Genomic DNA, 24,164 nt, shown 5'->3' with positions numbered 1-24,164 from the left:
TGTACTACAGTGAGCCCGCACCATATGGGGGCTCATTATAGGCGGCTTTCAGCTTACGCTGAATCTGCCCGGCAATAAAAACAATGGCGTGCACGCCCGCGGTGAACCCAAGCCCCATTTTATCCAATGAGGCTTGAGCATACGTGCTTTATGCGGGGGAGGGTCTGTTATTATTATTATTTATTTATATAGCGCTGTAGATTTGCACAGCACTGTACATAAAAACAATAAATATAAAAGAGTAAACCTGCCTATGGTGTACAATCTAAGAGTCTGGAGCATCTGGAATGGATCCACCGTGTAAAACGAGGGTGGACTGTATGTCTGATATATTGGATTATGCAATAAGGGCAATGACTGTATTATAGGAAGAGTATTTTAATATTTCGCGAAATAAATTTTTTGTTGTATAATAACGTTAAAGCTTAGATTGAATTCCTGTAAAAGCAAAAGTATCTCAAATGTGTAATAGACCTTTATTTTATGAGCTGGAATTTTTCTTTAGGAAAATGTACCATTGGTGTGTACATGTTGAAAGTTGTGTCTTTATATACATTTGTGTTTCCTTGACTTTCTATAGAAGTATATTCAAGAAGCTCGGAATCTGGGTAGCACTATCCGGCAGCCCAAATTGTCAAATCTCTCACCTTCAGTAATTGCTCAGACGAACTGGAAATTTGTTGAAGGGTTGCTGAAGGAATGCCGAAATAAGGTATCTTGCCATTCTTTCCCCCTTTTTCTCAGGCTCTTCTGAGAAAGAGAGATGCTTTTTCTTAATTCTCTCATGGCTTGCTTATTTCTTCTATTGAAATGGAGGCGCCAATGTCCCATGTATAGAGCATTGTGCATTAGAATTGCTTCTGCCAGTAAAAATAATGAGAAATATTTCCCTGTACAGGGGTTTTGTTTTTCATTCCAGCTTTTGGCAGAAAACTGTAAGAGAGATAGCTGAGCAAAGTTGACAGTGTGTCATAATGAAAAAAGATAGTTTATTAAAATGATGTATTTCATATAACTAGTCAGTTGAGCAAACTAAATATAATGATTCTATTGAACAATTCCTCACCTGAGGTAATACAAAGACATTCCAGTATCTTTGTGGTTTCACTTGTCAAAAAGTAATGGCTGCTTTGTCATCTTTCTGTCTTGAAAGACTAAGAGGATGTTAGTGGAAAAAATGGGCCGTGAAGCAGTGGAACTTGGTCATGGTGAAGTGAATATTACAGGTGTAGAAGAAAACACATTGATAGCAAGCCTTTGTGATCTCTTGGAAAGGATATGGAGCCATGGTCTGCAGGTGAAACAGGTAAGAAATAAAATGGCTGCCTTATAATTTAAAAAAAAATATTTATTGATTTTTTGAAATGCATCATTTTTTGTATTGTTACTGTAAACTGTAAAATGTGCTTACATTTTTAAAATAGGAATTAGGGTGCTAAATGTTAATGAAAGTTTATTTTATATAAAATTATTTAATGACATAGTAAGAGTTGGATCCAATGGAGATTCTCAAGTGTAGAAGGAAGTGATTTTTGCAGATTTCCCTTCAGTAATACATTTCATATACCACCTTCCACTCTGTTCTAGAGGGTCATGAGGGAAATGAAGGAAGAAGTAGCCAAAAGTCTTTTCTCCCTATCTGTTCATAAGAACCAAGAACACCTTTTCCAGGACCAGAATTCTACCACAGTATATTTGAATACAACCCAGTATATCCTCTATTCTTTTCTCTTACAATTATATATTCACTGTGAACTGTAATAAGACAACAGATTTAGAGGCTTGTTTTAATAAATGCAGTGCTATCATATCCTTTAGAAAGAAAAATGGAATTGAGATTTCCTTCATGAGCTGCCCGCTATATATATATTAATGCAAGGAATAAGAAAAATGAATTGTGGTATTTAAAATCTTTATTGTAATGTTAGTATCTTGTGAAACAACTTTGTGATTTTTGTTGATCAGTTATGTAGAGCTGCTTTTTACCTGAAACCACTTTTAGATTGTATTATGTTTCTGAATTTTGACTCTTACCTTCCCTCTTATATGCTACATAGGATAGAAGCTGTACTACTTTCATCTTAGAAGATAGAGCATCCATATACTCTGCTACAACACAGATTTGGGCCTTTCAGACCAGCAAGCGGCCAACCCTACATAAGGTTAATTCTTTGGATTGATTGAAGATGTTGGCAAACAGTGCTGCACGGTCTGTTGTGGTAGAGTATTTAGGAATCAGGAGGAGGAAGTGATGTCTTTTTTAAAAAATAAAGATGTAAAAAAGTACTACCTTTCCTCCTTATGAAATCACCTTTAGGTTCAATCACAGAAGCCTAGTGCTCTACTTCCTTTTTAATAATCTTCAGTAGGAGACCATGTCTTTTCATAAATCTTTGTGAAGACCACTTTCTAGCAACATCCACTATATCACATACAGCTTTTCCCCACTTTCCCTGCTGCTAGACTTTCTTAGACCCCTTAGCTGAAATTATTCTTGTATTTGTGATTTCAGCTTCATATTTATCAACTTGTTATTCATTGTCATCATGTATAGTATAATAGTTCTGTCAGTTCTGAGAGGAATTTTAGTTTGTCATTATCTATTTATTTGCACATCATTATTCTTCTCCCTTGGTTTTGTCCATATATCAGCCTGCAGTTTAAAGATATGAATACTTACCACGTCAACTGTTTATGCATAATTCCACATAATGTGATTTTTCATTTGAGGTCAACTCACATAGAGTTTTGTGTTCTTTTCATGATCTGTTCCAGCACTGGAGCCAGCATACATGCTATTCAATATGCAGATGTTATGATGAGATATATTTGTTTAATGATATCTATAACCTTTTAAAAATCTCTCTTGTATTGTCTGTCTGTCTGTGTGCAGTTTCTGGTAGTAGCAGTAGTAGTAGTTATAGGGCCATTGGATTTAAAGTGTCTCCTAATTCAGCCCTCCACTTTGAGGCATGACGATTTCCTTTCTAAACCAGGGCCTGGTAACCTGATTCACTCCATATTTTTTGGGCTACAGTTCCTATAAATCTTAACCAGCGTGGGTAATGTTCAGCGATTGCAGCTGTTGCAGTTCAAAACATTTGAAGAGCATAGATGCCTACTCCACCTCTACCTTTCACGGTTGTTGTTGTTAACCACAGAACAAGCTGTAAAAACAGCCCCACAGACTGAGGCTGTATTTAGACGATCATATATACACATATGTGAAATGGGGTGAGAGGGAGGCCAGCTGGTTCTGACTCACCTTTGAAATTATTAGGCGAAATTGGACTACCAAGACTCCTTCTTGGACAGTCAAGCCCCTTCAGGAATTATTATTAATTAGAAGTGTATTAAATGATAAAACACACATATATACACACACACCCCTATTGTAGTTGGACCCTCTCAGGAACTTCAAAGGCTGCATGCCATATAATCTGTGCACACTTACCTGGGAAAAAGGTTAGAAGAGTGTTCATAGAATAAGAGTGTTCATAGTTAACAATGATTAAACAATACATAATGGGATGGTAGGGAATGGGAGAAATAATTTGTCCTCCCTCATTATGTTTTCATGCACTATGATAGCTGTTGTGGTGGCCCTTCTGAAGATTCCAAAGCACTGCAGGTAGATGATTATCTTCTCAGTGATCCTTGGAAACATGTATGCATTTTAATTATCTCATTTAGCTGGGAGGGGAAGCTTATCTCCTGGAACAGCAGGAAGGGGCAGAGGAGCTTTATGCAGCCATTTTAATTTGCTGTGCTAGGGAGAAAAAAGGAAGAAAGGCCTGCTCAGTTATTCTTTGAATAAATAGCATTCATAAAACATTCTTGTCATTTTTATTTGCTATAGATCTAGTTTCTCAGTACTTTAGGACTTTGGGATATTGATGACTTAGATCTGAGTCCTGAGATGCTCAAGAGATCTGAGTCTTGAAATTATCAAGAATCACAAAGACGATGATGAATCCCTACAAATGCAGTACTCCATAACTAAAGCATCTCTGAGTGAAGGGGAGTTCATCACCCTCCAAGGCAGTCCTTCAAGTCACCTTTTGCATGATAGAGACAGGGACAGACTTCATTGTATATTAATATGTTGTGCACAAGACCTTTGTCTCTCTAAAATTTAAAATTCATTTTTGATTCTTTAGCCAATATGATAGCCTGCTCATCAACATAGAAGCAGTTTTAACTGAAACATATTCCTAGCTGTACCTGTAAGTGAGGTAATGCAGAAAAGGTTTCAGTGGTAGAGGCTTTATATTAACAAAGAATCTAAATATAGCGTTGCCTTTTCCATTCCTTTTTTTTTATTTTACCAGTTTACGCTTTTTGTGTGTGTGTCTAAGACAGGGCTGGGCAACTGGGTGGGGCTGGGGGTCCATTCAGGCATGTGATATTCCTCAGTGGGCATACTTTTTAATTTTTCAAAAATTACCTATTATGTTTTTAGGAAAGAGGAGTGGGACTGGAGGGACCAACAAAAATTCTGTTGAAAAAGGTTGAGCAAAGAGGATTGAAAGCACAAATCTGCTGAAGGGGATTGAAAAAAAAAGTGGATTTAAAGTAGGAATTCAAATGAGAAGTGATGGAAGGAGGGTTGGGAGTGTTTGGAGAGATCAACAAGATTGCTGCCGGGGACTGAGGGAGGATGGACAACAAGAGCGTAAAACAGAAACTACAGTGAGGAGGTGGAAGGAAAGGGTGGGAAGGTGTGGAAGTGCTATGGCAAGCAGAGGATTGTTTATGCAAAGGTGCAGATGCTAGCTGTTTCAAGTAGCATCATTTCTATGTGACTGATAGCACTTTATAAGATAGTAATATACTGTAAGATGTGTAACTACATTAGATGTGTAATGTAAAATTTAGGGTAAGCTATAGACCACTGAGAAGTCCATGTTCATCTCTAGAAAGAGTGTAAACAGTAGGCCCTTGATATCTGCTGAAATTTGGTTCCAGGAACACACCCTCTCCCCTGTGGATACCAATATCCATAGGTTCTGAAGTCCCATTATATGCAGTGGCATAGTAAAATAGTGACCCTTATATATAATGGCAAAATCAAGGCTCACTTTTGGGATATATATATGCAAGCTGTGGGTGGCTGAATCTGTGGATGCAGAGTTCATGGACACAAAGAGCTGAGTGTATTTGCATATCTATTACATTAATAAAATAGCATAAAAGGAAAACAAAGGCTTCTCATATAAATAGCCTGAAATTTCAGTACTTAAAAGTGCTTAAATGAATTGTAGATGCTAACTCTCTCTGCTTAGATTATTTTATTGATCATGAGTTGGGAGCCCAAGAGACCATTGATGGGAGGGACATCCAAACAGATACAGACTAGCTGATAAGTGGCAAGAAACCTTCATTCCCTCAGTCTACAGATAGTAGAGAACTGCGCCTGTTTCACCGCCATCCTTGGCCCAATAGTTTGTTATTGAAAGAATTTGCTTTTATTGCAGCCTAATACTTGGAGGACCGCCTCTCCCCATATAGTCCGCCTCGCACACTCAGAACATCTGGGGCCAACCTATTGGAGGTCCCTAAGTCTCGTTTTGTAACGACCTCACAGAGGGCCTTTACTATCTTTGCCCCCACTTTGTGGAACAAGCTCCCTGTACAGCTTCGTTCCTCTGCATCGTTACTTTCTTTTAAAAAAGATTTAAAAACACACTTATTTCGGCTGGCATTCCCACTTCAGTAATCCTGTTATCTTTTGCCCCAACTACCTTAAAGTTATTGTCTTATCTTTGCCCTGATATTTTGATTGTTTGCTTCCCGTCCCTACTCCTCTGATGATGTTTCAATTTTTATATGTAATATTTTAACTTGTATTTTATTGTCTTCTTACCTGTAAGCCGCCTTGATCACATTGTGGAAAGGCGGGGTAGAAATAAATATTATTATTATTATTAATAGTACAACTAATTTTTCTATGGGAAGTTTGAGCTAAATCAGACAATATGGCTACTATCCCTTTTAATGCTGCAGAGGAAAGAAGCAAAAGTTACTTCATTAGCTCTGCTGGCAAAGCAACTCCTTGAATTGTTTCTATTCCATTTAATACTGAAATAGCATCCTTAAGAACTGGTGAGTGAGTTTGATTGTGCTTCTTGACAAGTAAAAAGCACATTTCCTCCCTTCTAATTCTGACGGTTAGAATCCCTAACCGGTTGTGTTTGTTTACATACCCAAATGTGTGATTCACAGTAGATCTGTCCATCACTTCATTTATGCCCTGCCTTTTTCCCAGACAGGATTCCAAGGTGGCTTACAAAAGACAACAAATTATAATAAAAATACACAGTTAAAAACTAAGATTAGAACAGTGTTAAACTAGCTACAGAAGTAAAACCATTTAAAATATTACTTGATAACAAACTCCATATGCCAGTTTAGTGCTAGTGATTCCACCATCACCAGTTTAATATTTTGCACCTGTCATCATGTGTGGGCCTCAGAGTTCTAGTAAAGAACCAAGCAGATTCTGCAAGGACATTGTCACACCAGCTTTGTGTCTCATTGCAATCACATTATGAAAGGAAATTAACATACTGCTTTAAAAACATTTGTTATCACACATCTCTTCTTTTGCATGATTGCACTCCCCTTCCCTCTCTCTACTTAAAAGCAGGCTAACTTCATGCCTGTTGGATTATCTATTTTTAATTTTGCTGTGTTTAAGTAATTATGGCAATAATAATAATAATAATAATAATAATAATAATAATAAGGGCCAATGCAATTTTAGGCTGCATCAGTAAAAGTATAGTGTCTAGATCAAGAGAAGTAATAGTGCCACTGTATTCTGCTTTGGTCAGGCCCCACCTGGAATATTGTGTCCAGTTCTGGGCACCACAATTTAAAAAGGACATTGAGAAACCTGAGCATGTCTAAGGGAGGGCGACTAAAATGGTGAAGGGTCTGGAAACCATGTCCTATGAGGAACAACTTAAGGAGCTGGGGATGTTTAGCCTGGAGAAAAGAAGATTAAGAGGTGATATGATAGCCCTGTTTAAATATTTGAAGGGATGTCATATTGAGGAGGGAACAAGCTTGTTTTCTGCTGCTCCAGAGAACAGGACCCGGAACAATGGATGCAAGCTCCAGAAAAAGAGATTTCAGCTCAACATTAGGAGGAACTTCCTGACAGTAAGGGCTGTCCGACTGTTGAACACACTCCCTCGGAGTGTAGTGGAGTCTCCTTCCTTGGAGGTCTTTAAGCAGAGGCTGGATGGCTATCTGTCGGGGATGCTTTGATTTGGATTTCCTGCATGGCAGTGGGTTGGGCTCGATGGCCCTTGTGGTCTCTTCCAACTCTATGATTCCATGAGTATTTTCCCTGCCAGAAGAGAATAAACCAACTGAGCCTCCTGTTGGAGATCATTGGCAACTTCTTCTTGGTGTTGTCTACCTTCATGTCATTTCTGACTTAAGGGGCCTGTACAGACAGGCCAAAATAAAGCTGCTTGGGGTCACTTTGGAGGTATGCTGTTTAAATGATGCATGCCTCTTAAGAGGCCAGAAGCTGGACCAAGGCCATGCTCCAGTCCTTAGTAATGGAGTGTGGCTTTGGCGCAGCTTCCGGACTCTTAGGACACATGCATCATTTAAATAGCATACCTCCAAAGTGACCCGAAGCAACTTTATTTTGGCCTGTCTGTATGGGGCCAATGATACCCTAACATAAACCTATTATAGGGTTTTATTGGCAAGATTTGTTCAGGAGGTATTCCCATTGCCTTCTTCTAAGGCTGAGAGAGCGTGACTAGCCCATGATCACCTGTTGGTATTGGCATGGGTTGTATTAGACTGTCTAGTTGAATAGTGACTTTCTGAAGGACACAAATAACATCGTTGAGGATATGTTTGAAAACCATCCTTGTATAGTCTTTTTTAATTTAACTTTAACAGTATTTTTACATTCATAAATAATATGGAAGTGCTTACTATTATTATTAGAAGGCTACATTTTTTGTTAGACGTCTTAGGTCTTTCAGAATTTCTCCTCATAATGTAGTTGGAAATGATCATACCTCCCAATGGCCATTCTGCATTCTGATTTTCCTTTAGAGAGTCAAGTATAGTTTGCAGGAATTTTATGAAGCAGGGTCTTTGCAACAAAATCTGATAATCTCTGAAGATGTCAGCCACAGATGCTGGCGAAACGTCAGGAAGAAAATCTTCTAGAACATGGCCTCATAGCTCGAAAAACCCACAAAAAACCATGGATGCCGGCCATGAAAGCCTTCGACTTCACACTGACAATTTTACTTACATTTTTGAGAGTGTATCCTGCAAATTTCTAATCACATGAATAAAAACTGATAATATGACATTGGAATCCTTCTCTAACACCCCCTTTGAATTAAAGCTTTAAACCCAGCTCACTACCAGCCTCCCGAAGTTGACATAAATTCTAACACCTTCAGAGAAGATGCCATACCCTCCTCCTCCTCCTCCTCCTCCTCTGCTCAAAGACAAGTTTTCTTGGGAATGTGCCTCCCCACTATCAACACTGCAGTTTTTTTGTCCTTGTGTGAGGATAAAGATTTAAAAAGAGAGCAGCAAAATGGCATTCTTTCAATACCACTAAAGGAACTTTCCCCCAGAGGAAGAATGACAATATAGCTGACCATTCTGCTACCCACCCACCCCATCTCATTGGAATGGTGACCATTCATTCTCCGAGTCAGCTCCTCTGGCTTTGGTTATTATTATTATTATTATTATTAAACTTTATTTCTAAAGCTCTGTAATTATACACAGCACTGTACAAAGTTGGTAAAATTAAAGAGTATATAAAAGCCTGCCCAAGGCGTACACTCTAAGATAGTAACAATTAAAAGAGGAATAGATAAAATTACCATATGGAAAAGAAAAACATTAAAAACATCAAATATAAAACAAATCACATCACATCAAATATTATCAGACAGCCAGATGACAATCACAAATTCCCTGAGAAAGCTTCCCTAAACAATATGGTTTTCAGCTCAGCCTTAAAGCTGGTTAGGGAAGTGATGAGCCGTGCATGCAGAAGAAGAAGGTTCCAGGAATGAGGGGCAGCAAGAGAGAAGGGACGGATCTGGGATGGGGCAGAGAAGATCCTGGGTTGAGAGAGGAGACTTTGGCTACCAGAGCGGAGAGTGCAAGTAGGGATGTAGGGAGAGAGAAGATCGGTTAAATAAAGAGGAGCCAGCCCATGCAGGGCTATAAAGGTGAGTAGCAAAAGTTTGTACCTGATGCGGAAAGGAAAAGGGAGCCAGCGAAGGGAGGACAACAGAGGGGAGACATGATCATAACGGCGAGCAAGTGAAATAATGTGTGCAGCTGAATGCTGAACAGAAATTAATGGGTGGAGATGAGAGAGGGGAAGCCCTGCCAAGAGGAGGTTACAGTAGTCTAGTCGTGAGACCACTAGGGCATGGACCAGTGTTTTTGCGGTAGAAGCTGAGAGATATGGACGGATTTTGGCAATATTATAGAGAAAAAATCTACAGACTTTGGCTGTAGTCTGGATCTGGGGGATGAATGACAAAGAGGAATCAAAGATGAAACCGAGACTGCGGGCTTCCTGGACTGGCTGGATAGAGACGTTATTGACAGAAATAGAAAAGGAGTAGTGAAGGGTGGGCTTAGGAGGGAAAACAAGAAGCTCGGTCTTGGACATATTGAGCTTCAGACGCCGATGGTGCATCCAGTGGGAGACAGCTGTTAAACAGGATGACACTTGCTCCTCTAGCTCTGGTGAAAGATTAGGGGTGGAAAGGTACAGATGGGTATCATCGGCATAGAGATGGTATGCAAAACCAAAACCAAAAGTTTGCGAAGGGAGAGTGTGTATAAAGAGAACAGAAGGGGACCCAAAACAGAGCCCTGAGGAACTCCAACAGATAAGGGGACAGAAGACAAGGTCTGACCACCCGAGACCACTGAAAAAGATCGATCTGACAAGTAAAATGTGAACCAATCGAGAACAAGGCCCGAGAAACCAAGGCCAGAGAGTACATCTATTAGGAGACAGTGGTCCATGGTGTCGAAGGCCGCAGACAGATCGAGTAGGACAAGGATAGAATAAAGGCCATTCGCCTTGGCCCGCAAAAGATCATTCGAGATCTTAGTAAGGGCCGTCTCTGTGGAGTGCCGTGGGCGAAAACCAGACTGGAAGGGATCCAGAATGGAGTTGGTTTCAAGAAACTCAAGACAGCGTGAATAGACAACTTGTTCCAACACCTTGGAGAGAAAAGGAAGAAGAGAGATTGGACGATAGCTAGCCAAGGAAGAGGGGTCGAGAGAGGGTTTTTTCAGGATAGGGGAAACTAAGGCATGTTTGAAGACTGAGGGGAAGGAACCCGAAGAGAGAGAGAGATTAAAGATATAGAGGAGGGAGGGTAACAAAGAGGGGGCTATAGAGATTAGAAGACGAGAAGGAAGTGGGTCAAGAGGGCAGGTGGTGGGTTTTGATGAGTTCAGCAGCGAAGAGAGTTCTTCCAAAGAAACAGGAGGAAACACAGAGAGTTTATTAGTAGGAGGGGCGAGGAGATTAATGGTGGGAGCCAAATCATGAGGAGTTAACTCAGAATGAATGGTAGTGATCTTTGTAATGAAGTAATTGGCGAAGTTGGAGGGAGAAAATAATGGAGAGACGGAGGGAGGAGAGGGTTTTAACAGTGTGTTGAAACAGGAGAACAAACTCTGCGGGCGCCTCTCGTTGGCACAGATCAATGATTTGAAGTAGTCTTGTTTTGCCATCGACAGGGCGCGTGAAAAGGATAAAAGAATGAACTTAAAATGGATAAAGTCGGCCCACTCCCTGGACTTTCTCAAGAGACGTTCGGCTGCTCGGGAGCAGGACCAGAGAAATCTAACAATGGGAGTGATCCAGGGCTGAGGCCTAGTCGTAGAGGAAGAGGAGGACACGGGTGTAGAAACTGGGGCAAAACTGTCAAGAGTTGAGGAGAGAGTAGAATTCAATAAAGACATAGCTGAGTCAGCAGAGTCCCCAAGATTGAGAGAAGCGAAGGATGAGTCCAAGGACTGAGTGAGATGGTTAAGGTTAAGAGAATGAAGATCGCGGAACTGGCGGAGGACGGTATGACGGGGAGGTGGGATGTAGGTAAGAGTAAAGGAAAGTAGGTGATGGTCAGATAGTGGAAAATCAGAAGCCGAGTAGTCGGACACGACACACTTGGAAGGGAGAACTAAGTCAAGACAGTGACCAAAGGAATGAGTTGGAGAGTTGGAATGGGGTTGGAGACCGAAGGAAGCTAAGAGAAAGCTGAAGCGAGAGGTTGAGGAATTTTTGGGATCGTCGAGGTGGATGTTAAAGTCACCTAAGATCAGGGAGGGGACAGTATCTGAAAGAAAAAATGTCAACCAAGACTCGAAATCTGTGAAAAACTGAGATGCTGAACCAGGAGGACGATAGATGATGGCAACCCGAAGTTGCAGAGGAAAAAAGAGTCTAATGGAGTGTAATTCAAATGAAGAAAAGGAATAGCTGGGGGGAGGAGAGAGAACCTGAAACTGGCAGGACTTTGATAATAAGATGCCGACCCCTCCTCCGCGACCCTCAGGGCGGCCAGTATGGGTAAAGGAGAGACCGCCAAGAGAAAGGGCAACAGAGGTAGCGGTATCGTGGGCCGGAAGCCAGGTTTCAGTGAGGGCAAGAAGATTAAATGATTGTGATAGAAAAAGATCATGGATTGCCGTTGCTTTTGGCGCAGCGGAGCGGCAGTTCCAGAGAGCGCAAGAGAATGGGAGTTGGGAGATAGGGAGGGGGCGGATAGGGATGAGATAGGGAGAAGGAGAGGTGCGAGCAGCCATGGAGAAGAGAGGTTTGGGTGACGAACAAATGGGAGGAGAAAATGTAGAAAAGAGAAAAGCAGAAAAATAAAGGTACAGTCCAACAGTGCTGGATGGGATGGGCTGACGATCCCAAGACATGAGGGAGATGAGAGAGGAGAAGGGAAGCTATAAGAGCCTCTGGACATCCCAGGTTCTAAGGGTGAGGGAGGGAGGGATGGCCGAGGGGATGCTGCCCCACGTTTGGTTTCAAAGTTCAGGCTCAAAATCAGCAGGGGATTTATCTAGAGTCGTCAGAGCAAGGGGTAGCAACAGGACTATCATGGTGTTTTCTGATTTAAGAACAATGCACAATTTAGGGATAGAACACTGTTCCTCTGAATACTTTACTGGTATTCTTGAAGATACTGGTTTTTACTAGCTTCATGGCTCATAGATATGACTTATCAGGTCTCCATACGACCTCTCTTTTTCATGGCTCACATGAGCTAACAGCTGTTAGCCCTTATTGACTGTCAGTATTGCAGTGACACTTTACTAGATGATATATACTACAATATGGGGTTCATTTTATGTATTGACTGGGAAACAGACTGTTTATGCAAGAAACTAATATTGAATAACCAATTGAGGCATTTGGTGGACACATGTGATTGTCAGGAATGTCCTTCCACTAATCTTCAGCTATCCACATAACAGAGGTCCCCTCCTTGAAAGGGAGAGCACATTGTGGATATCTCTGTATTCACAATAAGTGGCTTCCAGATAAGCACAATTATCATATCAGTGCATTAGAGCTTCTGACTGCTATTAGACCATACCTTCAAGTATGACATGCAGATACACATCAATTAGTCATCATGGACAATACCCCCACAATGCCATGTGAACAAACAAGGAGACAGCATGTTGGTAGCACTTCTCTGTCTCATTCTGAGTCTTTGGAATTCATGTCTCTTTCATTGAATAACACCAGTAACAGTTCATCTGACTGACAGAGGAAAAGAACTAGTGGACTCATTCAGCCACAGTCCTAAAATAACCTATGAATGGTTGCTATTCCTAGTGGTATTTTACCTCTTGGTGAAAAGAATGGGGGTACCCTTTTGGTGGAGGTGTTTACTTCATCTCACAGCAAAAAGCCTTAAGAGATGATGCAACAAAGCAGCAAAAGGAAAAAAAAAAACATTGCTGGGACATACTTTCCTATACAACTGGACAGGCCCGCTAGTGTTCCTGTTGCTGCATCATCTGCTCTTGCTGTGTTGTCCAGCTGTCATATGAATCCCCTCCACACTTTAAAAATCATTAACTGCCAATGGTTATTTTTCCAAAGGTCCAAACACAGAGGCTGACTAAAAGGACTTTAGTATAGTTAGTGGTACTCACACTGATGAAATTGTATCAAACTTCTCTCTATCAAAGGAGAAATATTTGTTCAGAACTGATTCCACTACATATAGTAACTTGAAAGGAGTATTCCCTGACCTGATGCCCTCTAGATATTTGGCCTACAACTGCTAGGATATTTTATTACTGGCCATGTTGCTTGTTGCTGATGGAAAGTTAAGGAATCCAAATTGGAACCCTCCAGGTTAAACAAAGCCGCTTTAGAAAGCTGGTCACATAATTCCAGAACATATAAAGTCAGATGAGTACCCATTGTATTAAATGTGTATTGTGGAGTAATGCAAGTTCTTTGAAGATATGCATGTGAATTTAGCTGTATTTCCTAGTATATTTTTAAAAGGTTTCTTAAGAATGTGCATTTTATTCAAAACAATTACTTCTCTTTTAATATTTTATTAGTAAGTCCTTTTATCTTGGCTGGGTTGTATCTAATGATTATTTTTAATATGATTTGTAAAAATGCAACTAAAAATATAATGCTGCAAATTATAAATATGTTTCATTTGACAGGTAATCTTTCTTTTTCATCTTAGGGGAAATCTGCTTTGTGGTCACATTTGTTACATTACCAAGAAAATAGGCAGAGAAAGCCTACATCCGGCAGCTTCAGTACCTCAGGTATAGTGAGTTTTTATAAAGTTTATTAGCAGCATTGCTATTTGGAAGATGAAAATGGCAAACAGTGAAGCAAAATACATAAAAGAGTTACTGAAATACAAAATAACTAGAATGCTGATCCATTTTGAGAGCTAGAACTCTCTTCTAGAGGAATATTACTTGGTTGTTGTTGTGTGCCTTCAAGTCACTTCTGACATATGGCAGCCTTAAGGAGAACCTATCACAGGGTTTTCTTGGTAAAATCTATTCAGAGGAGATTTGACTTTGACCTCCTCTGAGGATGAGACTTGCCCAAGGTCACCCATTGGATTTCCATGGCTGAGCAGGGATTCGGACCCTGGTCTCCAGAGTCATACTCTTGTGCTCAAACCACCACACCATGCTGGCTCTCTGATATTACTGACTAATGGTTAGAATTATTCCATTTACTATCAATATCTTAAATGAAAAATAGTCCACTCTGACAGAGATCCTGATTGTCAAATGATTAAAATAAACATTTTAGCCTGTTTTGCCAAGTTCTTTCACCAGCAAAATTTTGAAGTGTCTTTACTGCAGTATTAGAAGATAATATGTATGGGCTTAGGTAAAAGGCTATATTTATAGGGTTTTTTAAAAAAAACATTTGTTGGAAACTGAACAAGCAAAGCATAGCTAGAGTTCACTGAACTTCCAAATGCATTATCAACAGCATTCTCTAGAATGTACTACTCCCAACAGGCCCTGTCATTATGATGTCTAATATATGTGGGTGCAAAGCAGTGAATGTGTGTTATAGTGAGTGTGTTATAGGTGAGCAAGTATATTTTTGTGCTGATTGTTGATGGAAGCTTCTTGTTGAAAGTGTGTATAACTTTTGTCCTGACTATCTTATTCTTTCTGAAGTCAATACTTCACTTTATCTAAAGGCATGCATTACAGTCATTTAGAGGGTTTTACACTTAGATATAGCCTGAATATCACTTGAAGTAAAACTAGAATATTTATTTATTTATTTATTTAGGTATTTATATCCCGCCCTTCAGCCCTAATGGCTCTCATTATATAAATATATATAATAAAATAATAAAAATAAAGAATAAAGGTTGTTTATATCAGAAAAAGTAACACAAGGGACACAAATGCATTAGAGGTTAAACCTGCTTCTTACTCCTTGTGAGCCAGTCCCAGGGTTAATGGAGAGGCATCTGTGTCCCCTTTATGCCTTTATGTATTTTTATTTGCAACTTGTTTACATTGTCCCATACAGAATAATGAACATTACTGAGAAGTGGTTTAGGCTTTATTTGTCTAACCCTGTCCTGTTTTTTCTATCACACTAGAGTGTGTTAGTTACTAGGTCATGGTGGAACAGAAAACATAAGCGGGTTACAGATGGGCAAAAAGGAGTGTGCTCATGACGTCATGAAGGTGTAGCCTTTAGACGGCCCTTACCTGAATGTCGTCATGAACACGCCGCCTGCACGCCCCAAGCGGGAAGAAGCGGCATTAAAAAGGTGCCGCTTTTTTCCGCTTCTTTTTGATAAGCGGCATACATGCGCATCTCCGTATATAAGCTGCTGCACCAGTACGCCAGAATTGTCACGCCGCTAATTTAAGTTGCCCATTTAAAAGCTCCGTGTCTGCTGCGTCGCATAATGAGTCGGGGTCCCGGGACATGCGCTGTTTGCAGTCAGGCTTTAATTGCAGTGTCAGATGCCATGCAGCTGTGGAAGCTGCGGCACAGCTGCATTCTATTTTAATGCTCGTAACCCTAACCCTAGAGCTGCATGTGCACCTGCGTTGCTAGAATCGAGGGAAGTTGTAAGTTTTGCCGGCGGATGTTTTGGCTGGAGAAAGTGATAAGGGAAAGTTTGGAATTTAAAGTGAACCCCTACACACATTCCTGCACCATTTTCACCTAACAATAAAAAAACGCTAAAACTTTAAATATTTACATATGTACAAGGGAGGTGATGGGGGATGGCAGGGGGACAGCGGTTGCAGCGGTGACAGCTGTGGCTGTGCATTGCAGATTCAGCAAGAGCGCGGGGACCAAAGGAGAGGAGGCATCCATGATGCTGGTGACACTGGCAACGCACAAGCGGACAAGGATGCCAGCACCAGCTGATCACCAGCTGGCAGGAGGCCACCTTTGTTCTTGGGTAGGGCGGGGGAAAAAGTTTAAAGGGGCCTGGGCGCTTTAAATGTGCACATACGCTTTCTGCCGCTGGTGCTGACTGGTGCAGCCGCACAGCTGCGCATCCGCCAGCCGGTAAAAGAAAAAAAAAGCCCGTGCGGAAGCTGCCTCTCTCTTTGCAGCGTCCTGCGAGACGGCGGTATGGAAGCTGCGGGTAAGAAATGGCCCCAGGTGAGGCGTCTTCACTGCCCCCAGTGTGGAAACCCCATCCACCTTAGCCACGCCCCCGGGGCGGGCGGTCTGGAGGCTCCGTATTCAGGGGAAGACATCTTCAAGACGTCTTCCCCTGCCCGTCTGTAACCCGCCTGTGTTTCTGTATATGTTGATAGAAAAAGGTCAGAGCACTTTTTGAGCCCACTAGGAATAACTGTTTTTCACTACAGAGGCCCATCTCTTTCTTTGATTAAGGTTAAGGATGCTTACAAAATAAGAATAAAAATATCCAGCAAATATTGTTAGATATTTGGTCATAGAATTTATACACAGATTTCATTCTGTTGTTCTTGTACAAAGAGGTAGCTGAGTCTACATAATTCCCATTTCGTAATTTCTTAAAACCATGGTTAAAAATCAAAGGTCTGTTAGGGATAATAGTATCAGGTACAATATAGCACAAAGTAAGATGTGGTGAAAAATATCTGGTGGAGTCTAGTAATGCTTTAAGAGGCCAGGCATACAGGTTTCATCTGCCTGCCCTGTTCTCTGTTTGGTACTCAGTTTTTCCTGGCTGTTCTTTATTTCCCCCCCCCCCCCCCCGGTTGTCCCTCCATCTCTTTCCTAGCCAGGGTTGAACAACCTTCAGTCATCGGACTCCTACCCAGAAGGCCTGAGCTGGCTATATTATTATTGTTTTTGTCATTATTATTATTGTTGTTGTTGACCTTTAATTGTAAAGCCAGCTTCACCTCTTTCTTTTCTCTGTGAACCCCATCCTTCCCATGGCTCGCCACATTTCTCCTAACCTGATCCCCATTCGGCCTCTCCCTGTCTCCCTGCTTCCCTTCCTCTGTTCCCTCTGGAACTGCCGCTCTGTTGCCCCTAAAGCAACAGCAATTCATGACCTCTTTCTCTCTAAATCCTTTAACCTCCTTGCTCTCACAGAAACCTGGCTCCCAGCCCATGATACTGCAACCTCCGCTGCCCTTTCTTTTGGCGGTCTCTCCTTCACGCACACAAGCCGTCCTGAGGGTCGAGGAGGAGGGGTTGGTATCTTGCTATCTAACTCCTGCCAGTTTCAAGTTCTATCTTTTCCCCCCAGCTATCATTTCTCTTCCTTTGAGTTTCATCCTATTAGACTCTTTTCTCCTCTACAGCTCCGGGTTGCAGTCATCTATCGCCCTCCTGGTTCTGCCACCCAGTTCCTATCTGACTTTGAATCATGGCTGACATTCTTCCTTTCAGATTCAGTCTCCACTCTGATCTTAGGTGACTTCAATATCCACGTTGATGATTCCAATAACCCTACAACATCTCGCTTTAAACTCTCTGCTAGATTCTTTTGGCCTCCAACCACATTCCAACTCTTCAACTCATTCTCTTGGTCACTGTCTTGACCTAGTTCTTGCTGCAAACTGTGCCATTTCTGACTACCTGGCACTTGACTTTCCACTATCTGACCATCATTTAATCTTCTTTGCTCTCACTTATACTCCTCCTCCTCACCATACTATTCAACGCCTTTTTCGTGATCTTCAATCTGTCGACTCTAACCATCTTGGTCTGACCCTGGATTCATCTCTCTCTTCCCTAAATCTCGGGGATTCTGCTGATTCAGCAATGTCTTTATTTAACTCCACTCTTTCCTCGACTCTTGACCATCTTGCCCCTGTCTCTGTACGCACTTCTTCCTCCAAGACTAGACCTCAGCCCTGGCTTACCCCCAACATTAAGTTTCTCCGGTCCTGCTCTAGAGCGGCCGAACGTCTTTGGAGAAAGTCCAAAGAGTGGGCTGATTTTATCCATTTCAAATTTGTTCTTTCGTCCTTCTCATGCGCCCTATCTATGGCTAAACAGAATTATTACAAATCATTGATCTCTGCCAATGAGAGGTGCCCGCAGCGTTTGTTCTCCACCTTCAACTCTTTGCTTAAACCTCCCTCTCCTCCTGTCTCTTCATCTTTCTCTCCTAATGACTTTGCTAACTATTTCATCTCTAAGATTACCACTATTCGCTCTGAGATAGTCCCTCCTGATTCTTCTTCTGCTCGTAATCTTCTATCGCCTTCGCCTAACAAATTTTCTGTCTTTCCTCCTGCCTCCTTGGATGAACTCTCTACACTTCTGAACTCTTCCAAACCTGCTACCTGTCCTCTTGATCCTATTCCTACTCGTCTTCTAATCTCTATAGCTCCCTCCTTTCTGCCCTCGCTTCTCCATATCTTCAATCTCTCTCTCTCTACAGGCTCCTTCCCTTCGGACTTCAAACATGCTCTCATTTCCCCAATTCTGAAAAAACCTTCTCTTGACCCCTCCTCTTTGTCTAGCTATCGTCCGATTTCTCTTCTTCCTTTTCTTTCTAAGGTTTTGGAACGGGTTGTTTATTCGCGCTGTCTTAAGTTTCTTGAAACCAACTCCATCCTTGATCCCTATCAGTCTGGTTTCCGCCCAAGGCATTCCACAGAGACAGCTCTCACAAAGATCTCGAATGACCTTTTACAGGCCAAGGCTAATGGCCTTTACTCTGTTCTCATTCTTCTCGATCTGTCTGCAGCCTTTGACACTGTTGATCACTGTCTCCTAATTGACATACTCTCTGACCTTGGGTTCTCAGACTCTGTTCTCGACTGGTTTAGATCTTATTTGTCTGGCAGATCTTTTGCAGTAGTTGCAGGTGGTCAGACTTCATCTCCTGTTCCCTTATCTTTTGGAGTTCCCCAGGGCTCTGTTCTGGGTCCCCTTCTGTTTTCTCTCTACACACTGTCCTTAGGAAAACTCATCAGCTCTTTTGGTTTTTCCTACCATCTGTATGCCGATGACACCCAGCTGTATCTTTCTGCCCCTGACCTTTCTCCAAGGCTTGAACAGCAAGTCTCGTCTTGCCTTACAGCTGTTTCACAGTGGATGCGCCATCAGCGTTTGAAGCTCAACATGTCCAAGACGGAGCTTCTTGTCTTTCCTCCTAAGCCCAACCTTCAACACTCCTTTTCTGTCTCTGTGGACATCATTTCCATTCAACCAGTCCAGCAAGCCCGCAGTCTTGGCTTTATCTTTGACTCTTCTCTGTCGTGTATCCCTCAGATCCAGACCACAGCCAAGGCTTGTAGATTCTTTTTGTACAATATTGCCAAAATCCGACCATATCTCTCCGCCTCTACTGCCAAGATCCTGGTCCATGCCCTAGTGATCTCACGACTTGATTACTGTAATGTCCTCCTGGCTGGGCTTCCTCTTTCTCACCTCCGTCCTTTAATCTCTGTCCAGCATTCAGCTGCACGCATTATCACTTCCACCCACCGCTCTGACCACATCTCTCCTGTGTTGGCATCCCTTCACTGGCTCCCTCTCCCTTTCCGCATTCAGTATAAGCTCCTGCTGTCGACATTCAAAGCCCTCCATGGACTGGCCCCTCCTTACTTATCAGACCTTCTTTCTCCTCACCTTCCCACTTGGGCCCTCCGTTCTGGTAGTCAAGGGTTCCTGTCTCAGCCCAGGATTTCCTCTGCCCCATCCCGGATTCGCCCCTTTTCATTTGCTGCCCCTCACTCCTGGAACCTTCTTCCTCCACAAGCAAGAGTCATCACTTCTTTAACCAGCTTCAAAACGGAGTTGAAAACCATCCTGTTCAGAGAAGCCTTCCCAGGCATCGCATAATTGTCACTTACTATCTGATGTTCTGCTGTTGACTGTTTATCGATCCATTTCCTGTATTGCTATGTACTGTATATGTATTATCCTACTTGTGAGTATGTATTTTCCCTGGATAATGATTAACCTTCCATTTTGAAGCCAAACCCTCCCTCCTGTCCATCTGCCTTGGTCCAGGCCTCGGAGGTTGAGAGGAACTGCTGGACCTCTTACCCTTTCCCGTCACCACTCCCTTCTCCTTCTGTGTCATGTCTTTTTAGATTGTAAGCCTGAGGGCAGGGAACCGTCTAACTAAAAAGATTGCATGTACAGCGCTGTGTAAATTTACAGCGCTTCATAAATAAAGGTTAATAATAATAATAATAATAATAATCACACATCTTTTTGTTCTGGCCTAATAATAATAATAATAGATTTATTTCTAGCCCGCCCAATCACGAAGAATCCGGGCGGGTTACAACAATAAAATACAACAAATTACAATAGAGTTAAAAAATCAATCCCTAGACCTACCACCACCACCCCATTCCCAGTACTAAAACAGAATTAAACAGTAATAATATTAAAACATTTAAAACATTAAAAACATTGAACAGAAACATTGGCGGGGGGAAATAGACGGATGAGGGGACAAATATCTCTATATCTGGGGAGGGTAACTAAGTTGGAAAGGCCTGCCGGAAGAGATCCGTCTTGAGTGCTTTCTTAAAAGCTGCTAGAGTGGAAATGTGACGGATCTCCTCCAGCAGGTCGTTCCATAGTTTAGGAGCAGTAGTAGAGAAGGCCCTCTGGGAGACAGATGTTAGCCTAGATTTTTTTGGCTGTAGTAGATTTCTTCCAGAGGACCTTAGTGTGCGGGACGGACAATAGGGAAGAAGGCGTTCTCTCAAGTACTCTGGGCCCAAGCCATGTAGGGCTTTAAAGGTAATCACCAACACCTTGTACTTTGCCCGGAAACTAATAGGCAGCCAGTGCAGGGACTTCAAGACCAGTGTTATATGGTCATTCCTAGAAGTTCCCGTGATCAATCTGGCAGCCATATTTTGTACCAGCTGAAGTTTCCGAACTTGGCACAAGGGTAGCCCCAAGTAGAGCGCATTACAGAAGTCCAATCGAGAGGTTACCAGTGCATGTACTACTGTTTCGAGGTCCCTCGGCTCCAGGAAGGGGCGCAGTTGGCGTATCAAACGAAGGTGATAGCAGGCGATCCTGACTGTCGCATCCACCTGAGCTGTCAGTTGGAGCGACGAGTCAAGAAGCACCCCCAAGCTGCGAACAGAATCCTTCAGGGGAAGTGTGACCCCATCCAGAACTGGCTGACACAACTCCATTCATGGATTCGGGGTTCCTATAGCAAGTACCTCCATCTTACCTGGATTCAGCTTGAGTCGGTTTTCCCTCATCCAGTCCATTACCGAATCTGATCTTGCCTTGGGCTTATTCATTCACCTCTGTGCCTGTTCCACATCAAAGTGATCTTTTTGCCCTGACTTTTCTTCCAACTCCAGCTTCTCTTTGCTCCTTCCTTGCTCAACCTGCTACCTCTTCTCTCATTCTCTGTAGCCTTTCCCATCATCTCCTGCATGTCGCACAAAAAGGAGGATAAGAGAGAGAGCGAGAGAGAGAGTGTGTGTGTGTGTGTGTGAAAATTAAATGGCAGGTTTGACTGTGCAGGGGCCTAAATAGATTTTTTACCAGAAGTGTGATTCTAATGGGGCACAAGGTAAATGCTCCACATAAATCACTTTTCTGAACAGAATTCCTGGGATTTTTGGCCACTGAAACAATGATGACAGTGGGACAGTGGTAATGTGTGGCCTCTTCTGGTTTCTAGTGGAGTCACCCAAGCCTGAGAAGTTGCCTAACCCTGCTTTGAAAGGTATTAATTTTATAAAAAGGCCTGTTCATCTCAGAAGCTAAGCAGAGTTCAGTCTAGTTAATATTTGGAAGGGAGACCACCAAGTAATACCAGGGATCTCCAGGCAGAGCCTAGGAAAGAACCGGCGTCAAACATTGAAAAGCTGTTGATGGTCAGAGCTGATGATACTGGCTATATGGTCTTAAGTTTGGATAAAGTAGCTTCTTGTGTTCCTAAGCAAGCTACATAGAAGCCATAGACATCTCACCAAAGGGATAATGCTGTAGCCTGGGTGCCACAAATGGCTTTTTCTTCTTTCCAACAAATGAATGTCTGTCTCTGGTGGAACTACAAGATGGGGCACCACTCACAAATGAAGACTCCAAGTAGGTTCACCTGAGAGTTTGTGGAGAGCCTAAATCTCAGTTTAGTGACTAAATATGTTGTTAAAATGTTGTTAGAAATTAAAGCAATTACATTATTAAGCACTAACACAGAATATTTTATATCTTTATTGTAGGAATTCTTCTAGATACAGAACGAAGGAAGTCAGATGCCAGCCCAGCAATGTCGCCTTTAAGAGTATCTCTCATCCAAGACATGAGGTTAAATTTTATCAAACCCTTAAGAATTGTATGGATGCTTCACTCAAATTTTTAGGATACCTAGATTTTTAAATAGTTCCTGTATGCTTTTTAAAACTAACATCTTTCTCCTGAGTTGATGTTTGCAATAAAATCTTAAACATCTCTCAAAATTATGACCCGATGTGTTCACGGGATTTAGTTCCTAGTACATAATTGAGTGTTGAGAGAGAGAAAAAAATCAGCGATGTGATCTTTTTTTTAAAAAAAAATATAACGAAAAATAAGGCATTGCAGTCATCTCATTTTGCAGAAACAAGGATACATACTGGTTCAGAATGGAAAACCAAAGCATGAATTTGGCCAAAATGCGCTATATGGGATCAGATGTATTAAGCTGTTTAACTATTAACCTTTATAGGCAACTCTGCAAGAGATAGGCACACGTGTGAACGTACACATACATATGTTCGGCATTTGGATGATTAAAGTTTAGTTTAATAAGATGAAATGAATGAACTTCATGCTGCATCCCTGTCTCACTTTTTTTCCTTTCCAGGGAGCAGGAATTTTGTATAGGTTTGTTAAATGCTGCTGCTTCTGTAATTTGCAAGATCTAAAATTATTTTAAAAGCATCATCAAGAAAATAAAAGGTGACATTTTTAGCATTTAGATTTCCTCACTTTTTACTGTTAAATTTCAGTGAAATTTATGCTCATCTGGAAGACTTAAGTAACTTCAATTCAGCATCTTTAGCAAGGAGTGAGAATAACATATGAGATTATGCAGTTTTCATTGAATTTGTAGATAGTTTGTTCTATCAGAGAGAACAAAGTTTCAGTGTTAAGCCTGAGCAGGCAACTCATAGTAGGGCTATAAGGCTGTGCAGCCTGATACCATCTCCTGAGTCTTAATGCACATTGTCTCAGTTTCTTCAATCCCTGGGCCCTTTTACACTACAGAGTTATAGCACTATGATTCCACTTTAATTGTCGTGACTGTACCCTGTGGAATCCTGGGGTTTGAATTCTCTGGCTGAGAATTCTAACTACCCCTCCATAAACTACACATCCAAGGATTCCATAGCATGGGACCATGACAGTTATAGTAGAATTATAGTCCTATAAATGTGTAGTGTGAAAGGACCTCTGACTTTAAACTGAGCAGCAAGTTCTAAAAACTGGCAAGTAAAGATGCATCATTTAGCATGGGATAGGGCCATCTCATTTAAGCAACCCACAGTTTTTCATACTGTGCCCCATCTTGCAGTATCTTTATATTACTATTATTTGTTAACATATCCAGGGGTAGCCATGCTGGCCATATAGCAAAGTACAGTAACAACCAAAATCCACAAAACAATGATACCTTATTAGGTCAACCAAAATGCACAAAATACCCGCTGTAAGCTTTCAAAGCTCCATCAGGCAAAGGTGTTAAAAATCATACAGGAGGGAATTTTTTTTCCTTTATGATCTTAGTCAGAGGGCTGCATTTTGTCAAGATCTTGTTGATGTTCTTAATTTATGGAGGGATATCCTTGCAGGCAGGTCACTCCTCCTTCTGGCCACCTGGTACTGGGAGACAAAGCATTTTAAAAGTCCAGGAAATAAAATTTAAATTCTGTTTGCAACACAAAAAGGCACTTCCTTTGAGATCCAGGATTTCTCCATCCTTTGTGAGGCTACAAACCCTTTTGTTAGATAGGGAAAGTAGGAAAATTTTAGAGGCTGTTAGGTGAACCATGCCAAATGCAGTTCCAGTTGTTGTTTTTTTTTAATTACCTAATGGAATTTAAATTTTATTTTGATTTTAGATATTATTGTATTTTATTGTTTGTTAGTAAAACTCACTTTTCTTAAAACTCCACCTTTTCTGCAAGAAACT

General features: G+C 41.5%; 1 protein-coding gene across 9 annotated transcripts in view; it reads left to right on the top strand.

Moving 5' to 3' along the window:
* Window positions 1-24,164, top strand: part of DENND5A (DENN domain containing 5A) — a 96,220-nt gene that overhangs the window by 53,956 nt on the left and 18,100 nt on the right. For 5 of the 9 annotated variants that reach the window (XM_089521141.1, XM_089521142.1, XM_089521144.1 and 2 more), the window contains 5 exons: window positions 581-712; window positions 1,154-1,306; window positions 2,058-2,162; window positions 13,767-13,851; window positions 22,213-22,297. In XM_089521141.1, the coding sequence (XP_089377267.1) occupies window positions 581-712; window positions 1,154-1,306; window positions 2,058-2,162; window positions 13,767-13,851; window positions 22,213-22,297 (560 nt within the window). The remainder of the gene's footprint in view (window positions 1-580; window positions 713-1,153; window positions 1,307-2,057; window positions 2,163-13,766; window positions 13,852-22,212; window positions 22,298-24,164) is intronic. The other 4 variants (XM_089521143.1, XM_089521147.1, XM_089521146.1 and 1 more) reach the window with 1 other exon arrangement.

The sequence above is a fragment of the Sceloporus occidentalis genome, unplaced genomic scaffold, assembly GCF_023333645.1.
Source record: "Sceloporus occidentalis isolate IW3139 unplaced genomic scaffold, rSceOcc1.0.p SCAF_4, whole genome shotgun sequence".
Lineage (NCBI taxonomy): Eukaryota > Metazoa > Chordata > Lepidosauria > Squamata > Phrynosomatidae > Sceloporus > Sceloporus occidentalis.
The sequence above is the reverse complement of the archived record's forward strand: the minus strand, read 5'-3'. Positions and strand labels throughout refer to the sequence as shown.